This window comes from Terrapene carolina, unplaced genomic scaffold (assembly GCF_002925995.2).
Source record: "Terrapene carolina triunguis isolate 2854851 unplaced genomic scaffold, T_m_triunguis-2.0 Scaffold34021, whole genome shotgun sequence".
In the NCBI taxonomy this organism is placed as follows: Eukaryota; Metazoa; Chordata; order Testudines; family Emydidae; genus Terrapene; species Terrapene triunguis.
In genome coordinates this window covers 2,546,750-2,572,431 of record NW_020698372.1, presented here as the reverse complement: position 1 = coordinate 2,572,431, position 25,682 = coordinate 2,546,750, and the positions used below count along the sequence as shown (strand labels likewise).

The 25,682-nt window shown below is 39.8% G+C and overlaps 1 protein-coding gene across 1 annotated transcript in view; it reads left to right on the top strand.

Moving 5' to 3' along the window:
* Window positions 1-25,682, top strand: part of LOC113405028 (serine/threonine-protein kinase ULK4-like) — a 412,206-nt gene that overhangs the window by 319,114 nt on the left and 67,410 nt on the right. The window contains exons 33-34 of the mRNA XM_026646055.1: window positions 9,024-9,190; window positions 14,201-14,299. Coding sequence (XP_026501840.1) covers window positions 9,024-9,190; window positions 14,201-14,299 — 266 coding nt within the window. The remainder of the gene's footprint in view (window positions 1-9,023; window positions 9,191-14,200; window positions 14,300-25,682) is intronic.

Here is a 25,682-nt window from a genome sequence, read left to right as displayed (position 1 = left end):
TGGTATGTGTAGTGTTTTTCAGATAATTATATTTGTGGTCTATAGTATTGCCAGCCATGGCCTTTCAAAGTCATGAGAGAGGGGCTTAAAAATAATGACATAGATATAGATATATATGGGTTCATTATTTGGCTTCAGAGTTTTGAGCCTGTACAGTATGCTTGGTTATGTTTTCAAGCTCTGCTTTACAATCATAAGGACTAGAAACTTTTTAAAAAAAAATAGAAAGCTGAGAGTTTCGTGTGATCACATGCCTCCAGGAACTGGGGTTTTAAGAAAAACACCAAATATTGCAAACTCATACTAAAATCATGAGAATTGGCAACATTGGGTCTATTCCCCGAATTAATATATTTTTTTACCCAAATGCATTTTTCAGTGGCTCTATACAGTTATGTTTAGAGCATGTCTAGGAAAGAGCACTTTCCCATAGACAGTAACTCTTGACCTTTGCACTCCATCCCATCTCTCACACCCCCACATCCTGTGAATAAGACCATGTCTATACTACAAAGTTCAGTTGATGCAAGTACACACTTGGGTGCTTTCATCTTCACTGTGCATACTCACCACAGGTAGGCATCCTAGAGTGCCCGGCGCTGGTATCCAGCTCAATACCTTGTGGGACATTTTTGCAGTGCTTTCTGGGATACTAGTGATTCACCCAGGGGTTTCTGGGAGCTAAGGGTCAAATTCCTACCATGCCACTTTCTACATCCCATAATTTTCATGCCGTTTTTTAAAACTCCCACAGTCATTTGTAGCCACTTTTCATTCTCTGCCATCGCTCTAGCGGAAACATGGACCCTGCACAGCTCAATGCAGTTCTCATGAGTGTCGTTCTTCTTAGTGCATGCGTAGTGTGCCTCAGGTGGCATGTGACCAGGATTTATCACTGAATTTGGTCCTCTGGTTGGATCATTAGCTTCCCCAGGCTGGATACTGATGGGGAATATGTGATATGAACGCTGATCCATGCCCCCCTCATGAGCATTGCTAGAACAGGATGCGCAATTCTCCTGTATTTACAGAACTTGAACTAGTACTACTACAACCAGGAATGCAACAAGGAAGGTGTGGAGATTTTCAAACACAATAACTGGCTGCTGATGGACACAGCAAAAAAAAAAAAAAAAATCCAGGTTCTTGCTGGCATTCATGGAACAGCTCCACGCAGTGGATTGCCACTTCTGGACCTGAGAAATGCACACTGATGGGTAGGATCGCATAGTAATGCAGGTTTGAAATGACGAGCAGTGGCTGTAGAATTTTTGGATGCAAAAGAACACATTCCTGGATTCGTGTGCTGAGCTCACCCCAGACCTTCAACACAAAGACATCAAAATGAAAGCTGCATTGATGGGAGATTTTACACTATGCCAGATTGCTTTCAGTCAGTGGGGAGTCTGTTTGGAGTTGGAAAATCCTCAGTGGGAGCTGTTGTCATCCTACTGTGTAAGGTCATTAAGCATCTTTTGCTACAAAGGAATGAGGCACTCAGTAATGTGCAGGAAACAGTGAATGGATTTGCAACAGTGGGGTTCCTGAACTGTGGTGGGGCAATTGATGACATGCTTATCCCTATTCTGGCACCAGCCCACCTTGCCACACAGTACATCAACAGAAAGGGATACTTTTCCATAGTTATGCAAGCGCTAGTGGATCACTGGAGTCGCTTCACTGATAGCAAGGTGGGCTGGTCAGGAAAGGTACGTGACACTCACATGTTAAGAACACAGGACTTTTCAGAAAGCTGCAAGCAGGGACATTCTTCCCCAACCAGCACATTACACTTGCAATGTGGGAATGCCAATTGTAATTCTAAGGGACCCATCCTCCCCGTTGCTCCCCTGCTCGTGAAGCCAAACACTTCCTATCTCAACAGCACCAAGGAAAGATTCAGCTGCTAACTAGGCAGGTGCAGAATGATTGTTGAATGTTCTTTTGATAGACTGAAAGGTCACTGTTTACACTGTTGTAGCTGCATGTTGTGTCCTATATTATATCTGTGAGGCAAAGAGGGACAAGCTACCACGAGCGTGGAGGGGCAAGATGGACTGGCTGTCTGCAGAATTTGAACAGCCAAATACAAGAGGTATTGGAAGAAACAATTGTGAAGCTATACGGCTGAGGGAGGCCTTAAAAGACCATTTTAATAGTCAGCAACAGTAGTGTTTGCGACATTATTGACATGAACTGTGACTGTATAGATCATTGTGGCAACCAAGGTCCTATAGTTTGCACCAAATCTTGTACAAAGGAGGTCAAGTAAGGTGTCTATGGAAAGGTTGTAATTGGCTGGTTATGATTATGCTGTCTGTATGTGTGTATCATTTTTGTATTTGACGTTATGAATATTGGCTATGTACTTGTACCTCAATGTGTTTGATTCTAAGTAGCATCAGTGAAGCATTTGGTCAGCTTCTTGAGTAAGGACTATTCTGAGTAAATGCCCAATCAAGAAACACTTAACTGACAATGGACTTTGGGAGATGCCAATCCACATCTGAGCTTTCCTGGGAACATTCAAACTAACATGTAAACAATGGTGTCAGTCTGCAAAAAGCTGAATCATTCATGGACATGTGACTTGCCCAGTGGGCTACAAACTCCATCTTGTTGCTGTGATTTTGCACAGAAGAACAAAGGGGTTTTCGCCTACAAGAGAGAGAATATAAATAGCCCTGGAAGCCCCTCTACTTTGTCTTCAGCTGGCTCAAGAGATGGCCTCTCCACCCCAAAGAGATGCCTGAAAGAAACTGAACAAAGGTCTCTAACTACGGGGGTGTGAGTGATTGCTGGACCCAGGCCATAAGCCACAACGTTGGTCTGAAAAGGATTGGGCCCAGACTAGGAAGGAGTCTAGTCTGTGAAAGAAGCTTATTGGGACATCTCTGAGGGTGAGATTTACCTGTATTCAGTCTCCTACTGTATTAGGCTTAGACTTGTGTGTTTTGTTTTATTTTGCTTGGTAACTTACTTTGTTCTGTCTGTTATTACTTGGAACCATTTAAATCCTACTTTTTATACTTAATAAAATCACTTTTGCTTATTAATTAACCCAGAGTAAGTAATTAATACCCAGGGGAGCAAACAGCTGTGCATATGATCTCTCTATCAGTGTTATAGAGGGCGGACAATTTGAGTTTACTCTGTATAAGCTTTATACAGAGTAAAATGGATTTATTTGGGGTTTGGATCCCATTGGGAGCTGGGTGTCTGGAGCTGTAGACAGGAACACTTCTTAAGCTGTTTTCAGTTAAGACTGCAGCTTTGGGGGCGTGGTTCAGACCCTGGGTCTGTGTCGCAGCAGGCTTGCTCGACAAGGCAGGGTTCTGGAGGCCCAAACTGGCAGAGAAAACAGGCTCAGAGGTAGACTCAGCACATCAGGTAACAGTCCCAAGGGGGTCTCTGTGACCGAACCCATCTCAGTGTTGTCTGATGCTTTTAGGAAATAGTGTGCCTCCTGTTTGCAGTGATTAAATATGAGTGGGTTATTGCCTCCCGCTATGAACCCTTGATGTAAATTAATAAATACTCTGAGTTTCCAAAAAGAACTTTATGATGTGCAGAGATACAGGCAACAAAATTAGAGTGCAAACAAACTGCGGATGGAGTCGGTGCCATTTTTAAATGGGGAAGAAGGGTGAGGGAGATGAGGTTTTGGGCAATGAAAAAGAAAAAATGATTATAAGGAATAATGCATGTACACATTACCCACTCACCCTTTTTCATCATTAGTGGGCTCATCTGTGCTCACCTAGTGGGACTGCCTTGACTCCAGTGAAGTTTCAACCAGCTCCTGGTTCATGGCATGGTTTGAGTCTCCCACCATGTTGCCACACCTCCTCTTACTGTTCAAAGCAGGGGCCTCCACCTTGGGCTCCTGTGAAGTATCCACAGTCAAATTTGGGGTGCTGGTGGGGTCACTGCCAAGTATGGCATACAGTTCATTGTAAAAGCAGCCAGTCTGCAGAGCCACACCAGATTTTTTGTTGCCCTCCCTCACCTTTTGGTAGCGCTGGCAAAGTGTCTTTGCGTTCATGCAACAGTGCTGCTTAATCCTGTCACACCCCAGTTTCAGCATCCCCTGTGTAATCTGCACATAGATGTCAATATTTTAATGGCTGTTCCATAGCTATGCTTTCTCAGTCCCCTCTCTGCACAGGTTGAGGAGATCCGAGACTTCTTGCCTGCTCCAGGGAAGAGTCCATCTAGGAGTTTCTGGTCTCTGTGACCTCTGGGCAGTGGAGTTCAAAATTGTTACTGGAGCAGACACTGTTGCAGGGACAGGGGCATTGTGAGATAGCTGTTGGAGGACTGTTAGGGTGAGACAGTGTCTACACTCGCACCCCATTGATCTAAGTAGGTTGACTGTGGTTCTGCATCGCTTGGGGAGGAGGTATCACTGTCACAGTGTGCTTACATTAGCAGGAAACAAGTTTTGGTATAGACACACACACAATTAGCTCAACGCAAGTCAACTTAGGTCAGCTGGAGATGGCTCACAGGAGCTCTTTGTTAAAATACTCTTTGTCCTCCTTCTGGTCCTGTCCATTTGCCACAGCAGGAAAACTGAAATGGATGCAGATACGTTGTACTCTAGCAGCTCACATGTGGAACAGAGAAGGACTATTCTGAAGAGGAGGGCCAGTGGCAGGAGAGGACAGGGCTGTGTAGGCCATCAGCAAGGAAAGGGGAGAGAAGCTGGGGGAGACAGTGAGTGTTGCCAGCTGTACAGCTACGCTGCAGAAAGCTCCTACTTTGGGCTGCAATAAGATGAGACAGCAGCAAAAGTGGGGGTCTCTTTGGTTCCCTGCTCTCCAGGCTTGAGTGTGGATGTGGCAGCCGGAAGCACATGTGGAAGAACCTGCTTGCGCACCTCAGCTGAAAACCACGAGGAGACGTGCCATCTTGGAACTGAGGGTACATGGTCAGTATGACAGAGTGCTGGGCAAGAACTGCTGACTCTGCCCTCTGTCACACCAGCTCCCATTTAAGGGAAGTAAATTGGAGCTGGCTAGAGAAAACCTGCACCTAATCGGTGAATGGGAGACAGCTGCCAGCCCAATTACCCTGGGATTGTATAAAAGGCTGGGAGGCACAAAGCCATGGGGAGGAGCGAGGGAGAGGAAGCAGAGTGATAGCTCTTCCCTCCTGGGTGCAGACACTAGAACCCAAACTGTGTATGGTGAAAAGGTGGTGGGAGCACAACCGGTAAGTAAATGGCACCAGTGGTTACTGAACCCCAGGATCTCCGAATGACCTTTTCAGCATAGCAGGGGCAGGAGCCAAGAGGGCCCTGCAGTACCCTGCTACAGTCAAGATGTACTAATGGCCATATTGACTATAAGAAATTTTGCCAGAGTCCCATGTTAAAATTTTGGTGGCACATCACTGACCACCATTGTATCCTTCTGTGTCACATGTACATACGACAAGGATGAATAGAGGACATTTTGAGTTTTGATAGTATTTTCTTGTTTCTGGGATGTGCATGCCTCTTAGGGTATGTCTACACTTACTTCCTGGTTCGGCGGCAGGCAATCGATCTTCTGGGATAAATTGATCCCGGAAGTGCTCGCCGTCAACGCCGGTACTCCAGCTCGGCGAGAGGAGTACGCGGCATCGACGGGGGAGCCTGCCTGCCGCGTCTGGACCCGCGGTAAGTTCGGACTAAGGTACTTCTAATTCAGCATTTTTCAAGAACATAACTACAATGTTAAGCAAGGAGTTACTGTGTAATCACACTGGTTTCAATTATTTTGGCAATTTATTTAAACCACAATACAATGAATGGAGAATGGGAGTGGGGAGCATTGGAGAAAATCTTCAACACCCCCTTCTCCCCCTCCCCCCCCGTCTCATAGTAATGTAGCTAGGTTTGACCCTTTATTTCTAGTTATTAGTCAACAAATTTATGCAGTCTCTCTCTCTCTCGCTCTCACATGCATGATGATTTACGTCTTACCGGCTGTTCCAGGCATCCAAACTGACATGCCTGCGTCGCTGGGGAGTGGCACGTGACCGCTCTTGCGGCTTCCCTGTCAGAAGTCGTTTTTCTGCAGGGAAACACAGAAATCTGTCTGGGACATGAATTCTGTGCATGTGCAGTTATGCCGAATTCCCCCAGGAGTAACACTCACACGCTACCCCAACACACACACTGTCTGTCTCTCTCTCTCTCACACACACACACACACACACACACACTGTCTCACACACTTCCCCAACATACACACACACACTCCCCCCCAACACACATTTCCCCCCAACATCCAAAAATATTTAAATTATTTTTACTAGTGCGATTAAAACTGCAATTAATCGTGACTATTTTTTTTACTCTCGCAATTAATTTTTTTAATCATTTGACAGCCCTATTTTATATGTAAACCTGGCACTGAGGGTTTGAATCTGCAAGGGGGCACATACATGACTGTAGCAGTCACTGTCTCCCAGAGGTTTCTGATTGTGAATCTATACCAATAATCTACTTGAAGAACCAGTCACTTATAAGTAGTTTTCCTCTCTCTGCTCCACTTGGTATATCCTGAATTATGGAATAAGTTCTCAGACAAAATGTGCTGAAGCACAACAGGAACATGAGGGGAGGAATCTTCAGCCTCAACATAACAATTATATTAATTTCTAACTGATTAATTATATGGACATTTCAAAACCTCTCACCAATGAAGTTGGCCTGCAAATTGATATTTCTAGGTATCTATCTTGGTTACTTATGTGGCTCTGTTACTGTAGTATCTGAGAACATCCCCACCTTTTAATGCATTTGTCATCACATCACCCCTGGGAGGTACAAATAGGGAATTGGGGGATAGAGAATAAGGGCCAGATTGTCAAAGGTCTTTAGAGCACAGAATTAAATCTAGGTCTCCTAAATCCCAGGCTAACTCCCTAAATGCCGGACTAGGACTTGCAACATCCTTTGCGTGAATGGATTGACCCTTCTGGATTTCTGTTTTGTGTGAACCCAATACCACTGTCTAATTATGCCCACTATACATCCCTTCCATGCTGCAGGACAGAGAGCCACTTCATTGGCCTCTGGCACAGCCATTTAGGGTGCCTACTCATTTCCATTAGTTCTAACTAGTGCATCAAAAATGCTGCTCTTCTTCTTTCTATCCATTGATCCATCCAATAAGGCAGTGCATCACCATAGTAACCGAGTGCTTTTTATGGAAAATTGATAGCAATAGCAAAGGCCTTAGTGGACTTTGTGGAATCCCTGTCATTTTTTACTATTTAGGGGTAAAACTCTGGGGTAGGGCTATTGTTTGTTTGTTTTTAATTGTATTAATTTATTGTTTTTTGCAGTCAGTTTGTTTCAGAAGTTGATTGGTTAGTTGATTATGTTGTCTGTTTTTGTTTGTCTGAGCTTTTATGGGTGGAACAAAATATACTTACTTCCAAAGTATACAAACACTTGACTGAGGAGGTGTAATGTGGCCTATTTTAAAAACTTTATTATAGTCATCAGTTTTCTTCTCTTTCTCTCTCAATTTTTAATATATCTAAAATGATTATACTACTTTATAAATTCAGGGTTTTTTTCTTTTTGAATGAAAGCTGTTTTACTCATCAGCCAAATTCAGAAATCTAGGATATTTTTCCGCGCTCATAAAAAAGAATTTGGTTTCATATAATTCCTTTCATATTCAAGATCGTATCCCAAACTGTTTCACCAAATAAAGAGAGAGATATCCTTTCTGTCATGGTCACCTACCCTGTGCAGTGCAGTGACCAAATACAATAGCTATTATGCATTCAACAATAGCTCACAAAGCCATGAGCATATAAATTTCTTCTATTAAGAGAGGAAATATTAAGAAATATTCTCTGAAGAGAGGACAATAGAGATCGTCCTCTATTCTCTTTCAATGATGCTATAAAATGTTTAACTCTATCCTGGACAGCCACCAGAAAATTGGGAAAAGGATCTAAGATTAGCACCTCATATAAAGAGTCACACCTCCAACAGTACAGTATCTCCATACTAATTTACTGCAGCATTAGCACATGAACCCAAGTCTCAACCTGGATGAAATTCCATTACCACCTTAAAGATGACCCTGTCAGTAAACATAATTGTGTTCATCAGCTAGGAATAAAATATCTTTTTTTATGAAACTTTAATTTAAAAGAAATTAATTGGAAAGTTGATAGATAATTAACTCTGTCACTTTTTATTTGAAGGTGGCTAGGATTCTGAATTGATTTGTTTATTTTAAATTGATTAGTATGAGTGTTTGTTTTTCCTGACACCTACATTGATTTGTGGTTTATGCAAGCCAGGTGAAGTGGTATTTTGACTAGCAACATTAAATTCCAAAGGAGCAGAAAGAAAATGTCAAAGCAAAAAAGGCATTTTCAAGGAGAGTCTTACTAGTGTTAGTCAAACAAATATTGACAAAGTTTTCCAGAGTAATATTAAATATTTCTCTTGATTATAAAAGTTTTGCTTTCATATAGTTTACCTTTAGCCTGGTATTGTTCCCTTTTACAAATCACAACATTGTGGGGAGGAAATGGGATTAGCAGTTTGCCAGGGACTTTGGGTTCCATTCTCTACTCTGCTAGTAATTCACTGTATGACCTTAAGCAAGTCACTTAATTCTGTTGACCACTAGGAAGGGCTCTGTAAACAATAGCTGTCTGTAAACTATATATTCCAGCATATTATGCATTGCTTTAAAGTAACTAGTAATTGTTTATTCAGTGGGTACTATATGACTTTCAAAGCATTTATAATGGTTGATTTTAACAGTTTAGGCACCAGTCTTGCAAGCTGCTCCACGCGGACAGAGCTCAATTAAAATCTTATATTTTAAATTATTAATTATAAAAGTGGAGGGAGAAAAGAAGAGTATTTGATGAATATTCAGTATATGAAATTCTTACTTTCTGGTGAGGTATTATTCTTTATATACAGCTACCTTCCAAATTGATGTTCTTTTCTGATACCATGTGTTGTTTATTTTGTTTTTCTGTCTGCTTAGGACTGGTCCATCACATTTGTAATCTCTTAATAGAAACTGCAGCTCTGTATTTAGAAGTGGATGATAAAAGCAACATCAAGACAGCTAATGGACTGTTGCTGTCCTTGCTTGACATTTTGCATTGCATGCTGATATATACAGCGAACGTCATCCGCCTGACTTTACAGGTATGGAATCTATTTTCTGGTAGAGTGAGGCCATTGTAAAAAAATTTAGTCTCTTTCCTATTTCCTCAGTACTGAATTTCCTACTAAAAAAATGAATAAAATTAGTTTGCTGTGTTTTTGTAGACATTTTGGTCCCAGGATATGAGAGTCACAAGGTATGTGAGGTAATATCTTTTATTGGACTAACTTCTGCTGGTGTAAGGGACAAGATTTCAAGATTCACAGAGCTCTTCTTCAGGTACGGAGAAGAAAACTAGTGTTTAAGTTAAATACAAGATGGGCAGATTGTTAAGCACAAGAGGTTCACACATGTTGTAAGAGATCACCTCTCCAATCGTAGGACAATGGAGGAATAGTAAGCTGCAGGTATATTACATATTAAGAACGGCCATGCTGGGTCAGACCAATGATCCATCTAGCCCAGTACCTTGTCTCTGACAGTGGCCAGTGCCAGATGCTTCACAGGGAATGAACAGAAAAGGATAAATTTGAGTGATCCGCTTTCTATCATCCAGTCCCAGCTTCTGGCAATTGGAGGCTTAGGGATACCCAGAGCATGGGGTTGCATCCCTGACCATCTTGACTAATAGTCATTGTTGGAGCTATCCTCCATGAATGTATCTAATTCTTTTTTGAACCACTTATATTTTTGGCCTTCACAATATCCCCTGGAAATGAGTTCCACAGGTTGACTGTGCATTGTGTGAAGAAATACTTCCTTTTGTTTGTTTTAAACCTGCGATCTATTCAGTTCATTGGGTGACACCTCATTCCTGTGTTACGTGAAGAGATAAATAACACTTCACTGTTCACTTTCTCCACACCATTCATGATTTTAGAGACCTCTATCATATCCCCCCTTATAGTTGTCTCTTTTCCAAGTTGAACAGTCCCAGTCTTTTTAATCTCTCCTTGTATTGAAGCTTTTCTGTGCCCATAATCATTTTTGTTACCCTTCTCTTTACCTTTTCCAGTTCTAATATATATATATATTAAATATATATATTTGAGATGGGGCAACCAGAACTGCATGCAGTATTCAAGGTATGGGGGTAACATGGATTTATATAATGGCATAGGATATTTTCTGTTTTATTATCTATCCATTTCCTAATGGTTCCTAACATTGTTAGCTTTTTTAACCTCTACTACACATTGAGTGGATGTTTTCAGAGAACTATCCACAGTGACTCCAAGATCTCTTTCCTGAGTGGTAACAGCAAATTTAGACCTCATTTTGTATGTATAGTTGGGATTATTTTTTCCAATTTGCATTACTTTGCATTTATCAACACTGAATTTCATCTGCCATTTTGTTACCCACTCAGCCAGTTTAGTGAGATCCATTTCTAACTCTTCACAGTCAGCTTTGGATTTAACAATCTTGAGTAATTTGTATAAAAAGTTGTTGTAATGGGCCATTAAACCAGTGTCTCTGTTAAGTCTGTAGTTTTTAGGGTCCCACATAGTTAGGAAATTTATTTCTCAGGTTCATCTTTTGAAGGCATTGTGCAAGTTTCCTTTGAGGACAAGGACTGAAAGGTCAGATATGAGTGATCATTTTTGATAAAAGTGTTCGCCCACAGGTGATGGGGTGTTTGTCTTTTATTATTTGTCTATGTGAGTTCATTCGAGAGTGTAGTGATTGTCTGGTTTCACCCACATAGTTGTTATTGGGGCATGTGATGCACTGGATGAGGTACACACACATGATAGGCATTTGTAGGACCCATGCTAAAGCAGCAGCAGCGCCTGCCAAAACAGATGCAAAACCTGCAGACATATCTCCACTGCTACAATGATCTATCCCTCTACAACATACCTTTCAAGATCCATGGGTCCTACACATGTCTCATCCAGTGCATCAGATGTCCCAACAACTGTGTTGGTGAAACAGAAGTTGGTCCAATAAATTATATTACTTTACCCACCTTGTCTCTCTCAATAAAATTAGAACAGATTGTCGGGGGATGGAGGGGGGTAGAATCGAGTGTTTTCTGTTGGATATGTCTTTTTTTGGTTATATTTTACTCCTTTGGATTACTAGAGAAACAGTTGTGATGGTAGTAGACATTTTATGTAAACTCTTGTGAAAACAAAGCATTTTTCTCCCATGATATAGAACAAATAATAAGAACACATCACTGATCCTATGTTGGATGATAGTAGGTTGGAACTGCAAGCTTTTTAATAAGCCAATTGTTTATTCAGCAGTTCAGCATAGTTTGAAGTACATTGTATAATTTTGTACATGGTTTTAAAAAAAGCTTCAAGAGCATCTCTATGAACCACCCCACGCCCAAAATATATTTCTCTGTTGAAATGCACATCAACCATTATTTATTATTTACCTTTCTGGTTTTGTGCTACAAGACAAACCTCCCAGTGGGTGCTATCAGCCTCTCAATACAATACCCTAGCTCAAAAGAAGAGTTTTCAAAACAATAATATGATCCCCTTAAGCAGATGATTTGATTCTGATCAGGATTCTACAGGCAAAAAGTGCCAACAGACACTTATTCTCATTTAACAGAAAACTTCTGAAACCAATATGTTTTCCTTTTTGTATTTGTATTCAGAGCCAAAACAATTCATTTTTAAGTGGATTTTTTGTTCCCATCTTTTAATTACATCTTTGTTTGCCAACCTGTTCCTAGGTTGATCAGATCCCAATATGCAAATCAGTAATTCAGAACCACTAATATTAAATCACTCATTTAGTGTCTGATCTAATGCTGACTGAAGTCAATGGGAAGACCTACATTCACTTCAATGAGCTTTGGATCAAGTCCTTGTACGTATCGTAGGGCTACCTCCTTAATAAGTATGCTCCTTCATATGGTGTTAGCTAGCTGAAGTCAGTGCCACACAATATGCTAACAACACAGATCCTTGTTGATTTTTTTGCTTTGGTGCACTCCATAAATAGCTTAATTTGACATTTTCTCATTGATGTTTCAAAACATTTCCTCCCTAGTGCATTTGGGATATTAAAATATATGATGTCATGTTAGTCAATAGCGACTCACTACTGAGGTGTTGATATGTGCACTTTACAGAAAGTTACCCATATTTGAAATGGGTGGATGACCATACAATGTCTCTGCTTGTGCAGGTGCACTGACAAAGATATTTACCTTCTCCTGCAGCCCAGATCCCTTTTTGCTGTGACTAAATACAAACTTAATAGCAAAAAGGGCAGTGTCAGAGATCCCCTCTGCTCCATCTAGAAGACTTACCCTTCTTGTATTTCATTTTTAAAAGGATTATTCAAAGGGATTGCATTTTGTGCTTTTAAAAGATATTTAAAACCTCTGTTTCTTTTACCCAAACTCGGTTAGTCCTATGATTTCCTTGTAATAAGATAATCTGATTAATGCCCTCAATTAGTTGACAGAAAGTGACTTCTGTATCTAGACTAATTGCACTGGCACATCTTGTTCTCCTGTCTTGACTAGTATACTTTTTCCCCCCCTATCTTGAGGAGGATAGAGAATCTTACTGTACTGAGTGTTCTGAGAAGGAGGGGAGAAAGCCAGAAGAAGGCAGGCCGATTGTTTTGTGTTTCGTACAATTAAAAAAGTCCTGCTGTATTTTAAAAGAATTTAATGGGTGTGAAGTGAGTGCTAAAAATCTGCCTTTCTGTTCATGCAAATTTACATAATCAGTTATACTATCAACCAGGCATATCCTGCGTGCTTCGTTTTTGAAATATTTGGCAGAAAGATCATCAAGATTTTCTGATAGCTTTGTCTTTCTTGAGTTTCTATGTTACTGTAATCTAGTGCATCTGGTAAAAGTAATAATACTTTGCACTTCTGTGATGGCGTCCATCCAAGGATCTCAAAGCACATTACAAATACTGCCTACTGATTCCTGTGGAAAACCTTTTGATTGTACCTTTTGTCGTACAAAAGCAGGGGATTTCATGTAAATCAGAGCAAAATCCTTTTCTCATGTAAATTGCCAGAGCAAAGTGTTTCTTCGGTGTATTTTTCCTAAGGGATCAGATATTTTTGAAAGTGTTCTTAAAGAATAAGTGTTCCCTGACTGAGCACAATTTGAATAGTAAGTATATTATTAGGACTCCATATAAGCATCTAGGAGAAGAGAGGATTTGTTACATAGTCTGGTAAAATAAAGAGAAATGCAACTGAAATCTATATACTTAGGTCCAAATTCTGCCCTCATTTACATGTGTCAACCATTATTGACTGAGTCTAAAGCTTAAATTTTTAAGATTGGTAGCCAATGACTAGTTGGCAGTCTGGAGAACTTATTTTGGGTACCAGAAATCAGATTTTCTTAATTTTCTCCAATGCTTCTACCGAAAAATCTGCCTCTGTATTTTAAAGGGCCAAGCTTCTATGTTTAGTGCTGTCAGAGGACTATTGACCATTTCCCTGTGGAATCTTATTCATCAGGCATTTTCTAAAAGTAGTAAAGCACCTGAAGTTCAAATTCCACTACATCATTCCACTTTGGAAATTCAAGTCAGGAGGGTGGGAGTGGAAGTCTTAACTTTTGAATCATCTTGATTTTCTTGTTTTCAATTGTGCTTAAAATCATCTCTTATAAAATAGAGGGTGATCTTTGGAGACTTACAGTGAACATTAAAATAAAGAAGTCATATATTTGTGTAGAGAGAGAGAATATATACAAAAAACATAGATTGTAGATAGACATATATTTTATTATGAGTTCATGGAGATATATATTATACATACAGTAGGTATGTATCTTGCTGAAGAAATGTCACGTGGGTCAGCATATTAAATCAGTTTAGAGTGGATGTGACAGCATGAGTCCCTTTTGCTTTGTGCTTATTCTTACAGACACAATCAGACTATAACTTCTTATAGAGATCTCCGAATACTTAACTAGGAAAGGGAGTATAAGAACACCTCCTTCGAACTTCCATTCAAATTTGTACCGCCTAATGGACCTTATTTGTTTCTCAAAGCTGAGCACTCACCAAGACTTCTTTTTATTTTTCCTTGTCTCATTAAGGCACAGAAATCTGGCACAGGAGGGGACACCCAGGCTGCTGAAGACCTTCTCCTTATCAATAAACCGCTGACAGACCTAATTAGCCTGCTTATTCAGCTGGTAAGAACTTGCTTGTTTGTAAGTCTTTTGGAATGTTGCTAAAGTTGAAATTACTCCTCTGGTCTGGTAGCCAAATGCAAGTTTTTGGCAATACCTTGTTTTAGTGTCCATACAAGGGGACTTTGAATTTCAAGTTCCTAAATTCGAAGAAACTGCCTCATGACACCTTGTTACTGTGGAGCATTTTGAAATATGAGCACATATTACCACCCACTCATAAATCAGGTGACAGTGAAACCACTTTCCTTGAATTTCAATTATTTTTAATTAAAATGTCACATTGATATTTTGTTATGGAATGTACTTAGTTAGGAGGTACACATGGTATGACTGTATTAGTATCTGTGTTAGCAGTATACCTTGTTTAGTACCCCTGCCCCTAAACCAAGTCATAATGATATATATCAAAGCAGAGAGAGGACATTGGCCACTGCATCTAGAATCTGTGAAACTGATCAAGTATCAGAGGGGTAGCCGTGTTAGTCTGAATCTGAAAAAAGCAACAGAGGGTCTTGCATCTGAAGAAGTGAGGTTCTTACCCACGAAAGCTTATGCTCCCAATACTTCTGTTAGTCTTAAAGGTGCCACAGGACCCTTTGTGAAACTGATGTTGACTTACTTCTTTGCAGCTGGACATGCCAGTTAGGCATGGTAAGGTTACATTACTTGCAATCCATGGAATCCAGGCCAGGTAATGCCTGAGAGTGGTTCATGAAGGGTAACACATCATGCACCATGTTCCAGAAATATGGAGTGGTATATGAAGTGACATGTATGTTGAAACTACTTTCATGAGGCATGGCCACAGCCATGGTGGCATCATTAAGATCACCCTGAAAACAGAGACTCTCAAGACTTGGGCTCTTAACCTCCACATATGCAGATGTATAGTTCCTATCTTGTGGAACCAATCAGAAGCAAGAGGTTTGGGTTAGATTCTGTGACAGAACTTGCAGCACAGCAGGAGGAGGGTTGAGGAGGGTTTAAGCCATCTTTGTAATCTCCTTCTAGACTGCTCTAGAAGTTGGAGAGGCCCCTGATGTAACCTAAGCAGCTCCAGAGCACTGTCTAAGTTATGGTAGCCTCTCTGGGGCTGTGTGCTATGACCCGCCCTCAGCACAACCACTATGCCAGGGCTTGTGAAGAGGTCTTCAGAGGACAATCCTACAACAGCACCTACCCCAGGGATATCCTCCTTTGGACAGATAAAGGGCTTTTAGGGTCCCTTTATGGTGCTCCAGCCCCTTTACCTGGCAAAAAGAGACTGGAGATGAGAGTAGGGTCTCACCCTGGTGCCAAGCCCTCCCTTTTCCAGGTGGGTTGTCTCCAGGCTCCCCAGTGAAAAAGGCAGCGCATGTCCCACTGGAATTTGACTAAGATGAGCCCTGTCCTAGGGTCTGCAGTTTCTTCAGGACAGGATAAATAACGTTCTCTCAGCTAGCACTCATTGGGTCTAACTTCCGTCTATAGTGTTCGCAGGGGCTCTATTGGAGGATTGTCCCCATTGTAACCACCCACGCCTAAATGCCAAATCCTAACTTAGACTTCCAGTTAAGTACCTGGTCTCTTCCTTTCTCCTTTTTCTTTGTTTTTCAAATCTGATTTCTATTTGGTGTCTGAACCACCAAAATTTGTAATAAAGAATGTAGGTAAAAGGTTCCAGTCTCAGCTAAACAAAACCTATATGTATCCAGACATGAATGCTGACCTTCTGATTTTATTCTACCAGTGGACTCTTATTCTGAGGAAGTATGATGCTTTCTTTATAATTTTCTGTACTAGACTTGTCTATAGACATTACCTAGACTAGATTTACTTGTACCAGCAATTGATAAAAGCCTTTTCAAATCCCCACTCAAGCCCCCACAACAAAAAGCAGAGTGTGTTCAAATTTGGATTACATAATATTCTAACCCTCTTATATTTTGTTAAACAATTTAAAAATCTATGTATATGGTAAATTTTGAAACCTAAACAGATTCACAATGTCCTTTTAAGCAAAACTGAAGATAGACAAATGTTTACTTTTTTTGACTTTTAGACTTAAATTTCATTAGCTCCCTAAAGAACAGAAAAATAGTAGCCATGCTTTACTCAGTCTATACCACCTGGAAGTCTATTATAGCTTTCTAATTAAAGGGTAGAATAAGATGTATAGTTAGCATGTACTGATTATGTTACCACCCGCCTCCACATCTCATCAGAGCAGCCTCAATTACAGCTGTGCTTTACTTTGTTCCACTATTCTGACTATTCTGATGTATTGAAGATGGTTTAACATGTGGCTTGGTATTTGCTGTTTTAAATATATAAATCAAGAAGCATGGCGAGGCGTATTTATTCTTTTGCTTTTGAGTCTTGAAAAAGATTTTTTTAAAGTGATCAATCTTCCCTTGTATCCTGTGTGAGAGGTGCAAATTCTTAACATGAATACATAATTGCATTGGTTTATGTAAGTTATCTCACCTACTTTCTTTTCTTTTGAACTTTGCATCAATTGCCTATTAGTGAAGGTATCTGTATTGAACCTTTGTTATAAAATTAAAAGCAATCTTTGTGCTGATATTGGCATACATTATCTCTGGCAAAGCAGCATTTAACACACAATCATGTCAGCCCAGGAGTGAGCCCACAGCTGCCCATGGAAATTACTTGTTCCAGGGATAATGATTAATCCTAATAGAGCAGTGTGAGTAGGCGATAAGAGGGTACAAGTGACATTGTAAACTATATCCTTTAACTGGAGGTTGGAAGGTGTAGACTGTGAACTCCACTGGTTCTGGGGCATGACCCAAGACTTCTGGCCATGTTTTTTCAAGTATGCGCCTTTGGGTATAGCCCAGGGACTGAATTGGTCCTTAATTCTATAGATTATTTTTATAGTTTCTACCCCTCTGTAGATAACATTTACTTACTAGAAGTTAAGTAAAACATGATTGAATGTGGGCCTTTTATTACATACAACATTAGATGAGATAATAGTGCTGTGAATCATAGCTGTACATTTGTCAAATTTTGAGGAAAGTCATGGAGGAAGTCATGGTAACAAAGGGTCAGATCCTCATAGGTGCAAAGCATTTGGCTGCAGGGGAAGATGCAGCTCAGCATCCCTCTCAGTTTGGCCTAATTGTCACAACTCAGGGAAATCATGAAAAAATGTCTGAAAAGTTAATCATGGTTTGTAATTACCAAACAATCTTTGCAGAACCAGGCCCATTACATTTATTCTTTTTTATGTGGGAAATGGGTGAACATTGCATAATCTCTTGGGTACATAGCGACTATCTTATTCCCACTTACATATCCCTTATGGTAGACGGAAGCCTCTTAAAATACCACCCCACAAACATCATCTTGTTTCACCACTGCTTTTTCCTGTTTTCTCTCCTATTGGCCGATTGGTCTATTCCTTGGACATCTCCCCTCTTGCGACCCCCCCCTTGACTAGTTCTCTGAGTTCTTCAGTGTATTTGTTCATCCTGATACCCTGTTATCTGTAGCCTCTCATTTAATCCTATGGGTTGTTTTCTTAAGAACTTTAATAGTTATTTACTTTTTCTTCTCCCAAATACTACCGGCTTATCCATTTCGCTGACTCATCAAACTTCCAACATTTCAAGAACAATAGACATGTTAAAAACTATTAAAATTCTGGACTCCACATGTCTCATGACATCTGTGACAGACAGTCATCCATTTAATCATAGTTAACTAAACCTCTAATTCAAAAGCAACCTGGAAAATACAATGCAAATGACTAAACCAGACAAAGTTTATAGGACTAAACACTGACAAAAATATACCCTCTGTATATATAATATTTAGCAGAATTTAGCATCTTGTTTTTTGATGAGTGTACATGTTGCTATGAGCCGTTGTATAGAGGTATGATAGCACTGCTGTATTTAAGGTTGAAAGCGCCACTGCATTCTAAAGCCTGTTTTCAGTCATTTTTAATCTTTTCAGAAATGTTCCTTTTTGGTTGAATTTTCTCATCCTTGTCACAGTTTAAAGATGAATTTTTAAACTTTTTTTGTAAATTAGAATTGATTTTGAGTTTTACGAGCATGGGGAAAATGTGTTCTGCTTTCAAAGGTTGCGGGGAGGGGGGTTGTTTTTGTGATCATCTCACATTCAGATTCAAACTTGGCAAGGACGTTGTCCTCAGTGAGGGGTGTGACCTGAAAGGAACAACATTGGACTCCATTTAGCAATTATATAATGCACCTGTACAGTGTTTTATTTTTCTTGAGGCAGTAAGTATGCATGGTTCCAGACAGATAGAGTACACAAAAGCAATTTAGATTGTCTAAGATGAACCATGTCATCCTGTAACTTCCCTGCACCCCCACCTAACTGTCTGTCCCTCTTAGTGTCTCAGTGATCTTTGTCTGTGAAACTGTAAAGAGAAACATATCCGAATTATACTTATTGGTAAGAGAATATTGACATACCTGGAGTTAATACTGGATTTGGGGCAGGTCACTTTATCCATCCCACTTAAAATAAAAGCAAGGCTTAACTCCTATCAAGTTCTTTAAAAAAATGTACCTAAGGTAGCAACTCTAAGGACAGAGAACAAAACTTTAAAACCTAGAAGAGATGAAAAGATCTAGTAGATTATCTGGTTCATTCTACCTGCTAATGCAAGTTTGTTCCCTGTACAGGTTCATGCTTTGTCCACTCTAGTTTTTAAATAGCCCAAATGATGAGGCTTCCATCTCCCATAGGAGACTCACCTACAGTCTGATAGGTAGACATTTTCCCTGATAGTCAACCTACATTTCCCTGTCTCAAGGCCAGGGCATGGGTGGCCTGGCCTAGGAGTTAATTAATGTCAGGTGCAGACCAAGGTGCCAGGAGCCAATTGCCAGGAATCAGGCCAGGTTAGAATGCCAGGAGATCAGAATCGAGGGACAAACCGAGGGCAGGGATCAAGAGTCAGTTACCAAGAGTCAAGCCAAGCAGGATCGGAAGGCAGGAACTGGTAAATGCCAGATGAGCGATCCATGGCACAGTGAAGCCCAGTTGTACAGACAACTTCCTGATTCTTCTTCTGGCTTAAATAGTGGCTCTGGCCCAATCAGGAGCCTCAGAGCTCTCCCAATCAGAACATAGAGGCGGGGCTTGTGACCCAATTGGGCTTCATGGACCTTGGTTCCAGTTGCTGTATCTGAGCTGCCAGGTGGAGGATTGAAGTGTGATGACTCCCAGAACCCCCACAGACCCAGATGTGAGACCTGCAGGGCCTGACATCCTGTTCTGTATTTTCATCCTGTTACACTTACAATACTTACAACTTCTTGGGCCACCTGGAACAATTCCTTGCTGGTATTTAAATTCTTCAAGTAGATGATTGTTTGTCTCCCACCCCACTGACTAATTTTTTCAACTAAGTTATTACATGCTTAGCACACTCTTAAATCAATATGAGTTAAACTTGAAAATGTCAAAAACTTAGAATCAATTTTTCCCTTTTGTAATTGTGATTTAGTCCAACATTTAGGACACACTGAAGCAAATATAAGACACCTAGACAGCATGTAAATGAAACCAAGAAGTTCTTAAGAACATTGAAACAGAGATAATTACAAAATTCATCATGCAGAAACACTGCAAATATAGAGAATTCAGTATTTAATCCCATTACCAGTATTGTCCTTAATTGATCAAAGCAAAATAGATTGACCATTTAGTTCTAGATTCTTCTTGGTAAGTGTATGGCTTAAAAACCAATTCCACCTACATTTTTGTTGTCCAATACTTCTGTATTTAAAGATAATTATAATTTGTTTATTCCACCTGTAGTTTGTAGCCTTTGCGAAATTACCAAATGGAATATTTAGACTATTCTGATATTAGTTATGCCTCATGAAGTCCAAATATTTGCATGATTTGGAAAAGTTGATGTAAGATTGCTTTTGCAAATGTAATACTCTCTAAAATTTGGAGTGCTTTTCAGAAACTTTCCAAAACTAGGAGGAAGCATTAATTAAAGGACCGGCACTTATGCATTACAGTAGATCATGCTAAATCTACTTGGTCTTGGCAATACTAATGTGATGTTATTTTTACATGAGTTAACTATTACCAGTATTCTAAATTAAGTAAGATGACATAAGCACACCTACAAAAATAAAAATGTACCAAGCCAGGCCAAGAATGAGCCTCTAATTTAGAATTCAGTTTGAAATAACAGCAAAGAGTCCTGTGGCACCTTATAGACTAACAGACGTATTCGGATGCATGTACATGCATCCAAAGAAGTGGGTATTCACCCACGAAAGCTCATGCTCCAATACGTCTGTTAGTCTATAAGGTGCCACAGGACTCTTTGCTGCTTTTACAGATCCAGACTAACACGGCTACTCCTTTGGTAGTTTGAAATAAGTAACTTAACTTTCTCCTTAGTTAGATGGGCTCCCATAAATCCTTATTCTTGGTCTGGCATGGCATATGAATGGCAGCTTGTGATGGCTGCCAAGTGGGAGAGCTCCAATTGCAAGGGATAATATATCCTAAATTCATTTCCTCAGTAAGTGTTCCATACATTCAAAGAAAAAGAAGAAAATTCTTCTAACTTTCAACTATCCCTACAGAAAGGGGCAGGGAATGTTTTTGTTTTTCTTTTCAGTTGGATGGTGCTCATATTCTACAGAGATGAGGGTCATATAAGTACCTAGATACCCACTCAGTGGAGTAGACAGAACAGGCTTTTCTTTAACATTTGGCTTGAATAGATTCTCTCCCAACTACTCGTAATACAGTCTTTATCTCTGCGGGGATGCTTGATTTCCCTTCTGTCCCTCTTATAGCATATTAAGTTAATCTTGTTGGAAACTGGTCTTTTCTTTTTGGAGAAAGGCTTCTCCAGGGCTTTGGTACTGCAGGACAACTGGCAATATTAGTAATTTCTCAAATAGGTGTGTATTTCTTTTTTGGTGGTGGCAGATCAATTGCATGTTGGCATATATATAAATAAATCTCCAGCAATAACTTTTTTCTCATTTCCCAAGATTGTGCTGTGACTTGTTTCAAAGCATTGGAAAGCATCTGCTTTTCTGGCATCAAAAATGTCAGCAGAAAGAGTATCAACATATATAGACTATCACCCATGTCTTATGAATGCAGACAGTTCTCAGATACTACGTATTGTTAGATGTTCGCTATTTGTGGCTGGACATAAAGCTTTCTTCTCTGTACAAAATGCAGCAATGAGAAAGGGAATTTCCATGATCCTACTTGAAATTGTACCACTTTTTTATTAATTTGTATAAACTCCTGTGTCAGTACACACCCACTTTGAAGTCCAAAGGGCTGAATACTGGGCAGTTGTCCTTGGTGGAATTGCATAAAGAAACTGCAGGGGAAATAAGGCTATGTTGTCATAAGTACAAAATTTCAGAATGGGGCCTTTGATTTCTTGACAATTAGAATATATTAAAGTGAGCTAAGAACAGTTCTTCCTAAAATGTTTTTTTCCTTGGCTTGAAAGTCTATAATTTGCTTTTAAAGCCAAAAGATAGTGTTATGTAGTATGTGTTTTTTAAAAGCCATATTTAAAAGTGTGCATATTTAATAATCAGTATAATAATGTTTTGCTTTATACAAATGTTTGCAAAATCATCTTGCCTATAGCTCCCAATGGCCCTTCCTGTACAGCATGTTCTGTAATCCTATTACTGATCTAATGAACATCTATCTCTTATCGTAATAAACTCTTTGTGTATAACCTCATTAAAGTGCTGAAGTAGTGTCCCCTCAGGGTATTCCAGACACTTTCATTGTAGCTCTAAAATTAGATGCCCTAACAACTCCATCGGTGTGAAAACTGCCACTTCAGCTCAAATGATCTCACATATTTCTTGCAGTGGTTTGCAATTCATGAACTCTGTGTAACTGGGCTCAAAATGAAGACATATTTTGGTAATAAACTGCAAAGTGTAAGACCATAGTAAAAAAACAACTTCCTGTTTAATTTTAATCTGGTAGAAAACTACATGGAGCTAGTAACGCCTGTGCCAGATAGAACTAAATACAGTTCAGATTTTACATTATGAACCTGTTTTCAGGAGATCATAGTACGACCATAAAAACTAATTAAGCTGAAACTTGACACACACTATGCAAGATTGTAACAAGGAGTTATTTTATTTTACAAATTTCACCCCAAAATAGGAAATCATTGGGGAGGGTTATACTTTTTGCACTCTTATAACTTTAGCTACTTTAATATGCATTTTCTGTAAATAGAGGGACAAGGTGGGTGAGATAATATCTTTTATTGGCCCAACTTCTGTTGGTGAGAGAGACAAGTTTCTGAGCCACATAGAGCTCTTCTTCGTGTTTGGAAAGGTACTCCCTGGTCACAGCAAAATGCAAGGTGGAACAGATTGTTTAGCATAAGTAGTTAGCACACATTGTAAGGGACCATTCACGGTAGAGTGGCCCACTAACACCTCTGCAGTCATGACAAATAGAGGAGGTTAATGGGTTACAAATTTTTGTGATAACCATAAATCCAGTGTCTCTGTTTAGTCCATGATTTTTAGTATCTAGCAGAGTAATGAATTTAAGCTCCCAAGCTCATCTTTTAAAAGTGCTGTGCAGGTTTCCTTTGAAGATGTGGACTGGTAGGTCAGAGAGTAATCGCATTGTGAAAAGTGTTCACCAACAGGTGATAGGGTATTTTTGTCTTTTATCATTTTCCTCTGTATGATTTTGGATCCTGTACTAAAAATCCAAATGGTCAGCAGCCCAGAACAGTGACATCCATATGCAGGGTGGCGGGGAGGAGGGCGCTAATACTCCTGTATGGTCAAAAGGTCCAAGACATGAACCTCTGGAAGACTGAAAAAACAAAATGAAAAGTCAACTAGAGATGTCTTATGGTTAAGAAAAAGTGAAGAGAATTGGCATTGTGTTGATGGAATTCTAGTGCGCAGTTCCTTTCCTTTCCTAAAGGCCCAGAGCTCTTTTGATATCCCCCTCCCCTTGTCCAACCAAATTCTTTGTGCAATAAATGTGTTCTGGTTTGAAAACCTAAACAGCATTCAGATACATATTTTTTTCTCAAATGAAAACACATGCATTGCACACAGAATTTGTCCAATTAGAGAAATAAATCAGAACTCTCTTCTACCTTATTAAGAAAGGAGATGAGCTGCCTATCAGTATACTGTTGTCTAGCAACATGGCATTAACTTTCCTATTCCTGTTTTAAGTCAGAGACTGCTTACCCAAAAATCAGCTTTTCATTTTTTGGCTTTTCCAGCTTTGTGTCTTTATTTTGTTTGCCTTTCAGCGCTTTGTCATCATCAGCATTTTTCTTCAAATTTCCCTCTTGTGTACTATCACTAGTGGTAGCACTAATGCAGACTGGCAGCCAGTGTTAAATGGTATACTGATATTACCATAGGCCTCTCTACACTATTGCCCAATCAGTGCAGCTCTACTGGTAGTAGTGCAATGTGGGAATTATGAAGAAAAATGCTGATGTAGACAGTCAGACAGCAATGTCATGCTTTTGTGCTTACCCCCATATCACTAAAACAACAAGGAGTCTGGTGGCACCTTAAAGACTAACAGATTTATTTGGGCATAAACTTTCGTGGGTAAAAAACCACACTTCTTCAGATGTCTCCATGCATCTGAAGAAGTGAGGCTTTTTTACCCACGAAAGCTTATGCCCAAATAAATCTGTTAGTCTTTAAGGTGCCACCGGACTCCTTGTTGTTTTTGTGACTAAAGACTAACACGGCTACCCCCGATACTTGACCCCATATCACTGTTGATGTGTTAGATGTAGACAATACTGGCTTCAAACTATTACTTGGATTCCTTAAGAATCAAGTATATTGGATAAAATTGCATTAATTACATTCTAGCCTCATTGAAGGAGGCGTGCCCCAGGAGAAACTCCAGGAGGAGTTGTGCCTCTAGTGGTTGGTTCTTCATGTTTGGGTGGTGCAACATCATCTGGGCAGAGTCACACATCCCTTCTCCCCCTTGCAGGGTGGATTGTGTCCCCAGAGGAGTGCTGAGGAAGCAATCCCTGTGCTGCCCTGATTACAGCTACTGCAAAAAAAACCCTGAGCTCTTGCTGGTGACGAACTGGGAGACTACCCTCTGCAAGGGCCCGGGACGATCTGGCTGAATGTGTATTAAACTTCTTTGGGTGTGAAAATAAACAATATTTAAAAACTGACTATAGTGCAGGTATAGTGACTTTCTTTGTAGCATGTTTCAGTAGGCATATCTGAATTGACCTGATAACACCATAACTTGGACTGATATGATATGTTATATTAAAAGGTACCTATAAGAGAGTATAGATTCTTAATGTTTAATGTCTTTTTCATGTAGATAAGATTCTATTTTTCCAATAAAGGAAAAATTAAGTTGGTCAAAACCTCCATTGAAGTCAATTGAATATAGAATTCAGAATTTGGCATATAAATATAAAATGTAATTTCTTTCCCTGGTTGCCTTGTTATATAAAACCTTCATTTGTCACTTACTTTGTAAAATGAATACATAAGTGGGACAAGGAACAAGTTATAAATATCAGCAACATAAGACTTTTAACGAGAATAAAGTAAATTCAAGTAATAAAACAAAAAGGGTAAAGAATAACCATGAGAGGTCCTCTCACAGGAAGCTGTACATCCATAATATTAGGTGTAATATGGTGTCATATGTTTTAGGAATGCTAATCCATAGCTTCCATCTTAATGCAGTTTTATGATAAGAGCTGTGTGGATATAAAGAAAGGCAGCTTTGTTTGCTAATGGATGTCTGAAGAATTACTACAGGGATATTTAAGGAGTGTAATATGTCAAACTTTACACACTAAAATTATGTTAAAATAACAGAAGAGGTTTGTCTTAAACTGACAAAAGTTAGAAAATTCAGACTTAAGACTAAATTATCATCACTGACTAATGATTGTCCCTAGGCATGAGTAGGTGCCTAGTATGTAAAGTTCTCCATTCTGAGTTCCCAGAAGTGAACCATGTCAGTTGCATTCCCCAGGCACAGCTATCCGTGGTGTTATATGAAGCCTAAGTTTCAGCCTTTGCTATATATTTCTTGCCTTGTATTGACATAAGAGCATAAAGTTGCCATACTAGGTCGGACCATGGTCCATCTTGCCCGGTATTCTCTCCCCAGTAGTGGGCCATACCAGAACTTTGGGAGGTGGGGATGTACAGAAGAGGGCTACTATGCAGTGATCCACCCTTGTCTTCCACTCCTGGCTTCTGGCAGGGATTGCATGTCTGACCATCTTTGCTAACCACCATGATGGTCCTTTCCTCCATGGACTCATCCAGATCAGAGTTCCCTCTAATTTTTCCTACCCATGTGCAGAATGAATTTTGTT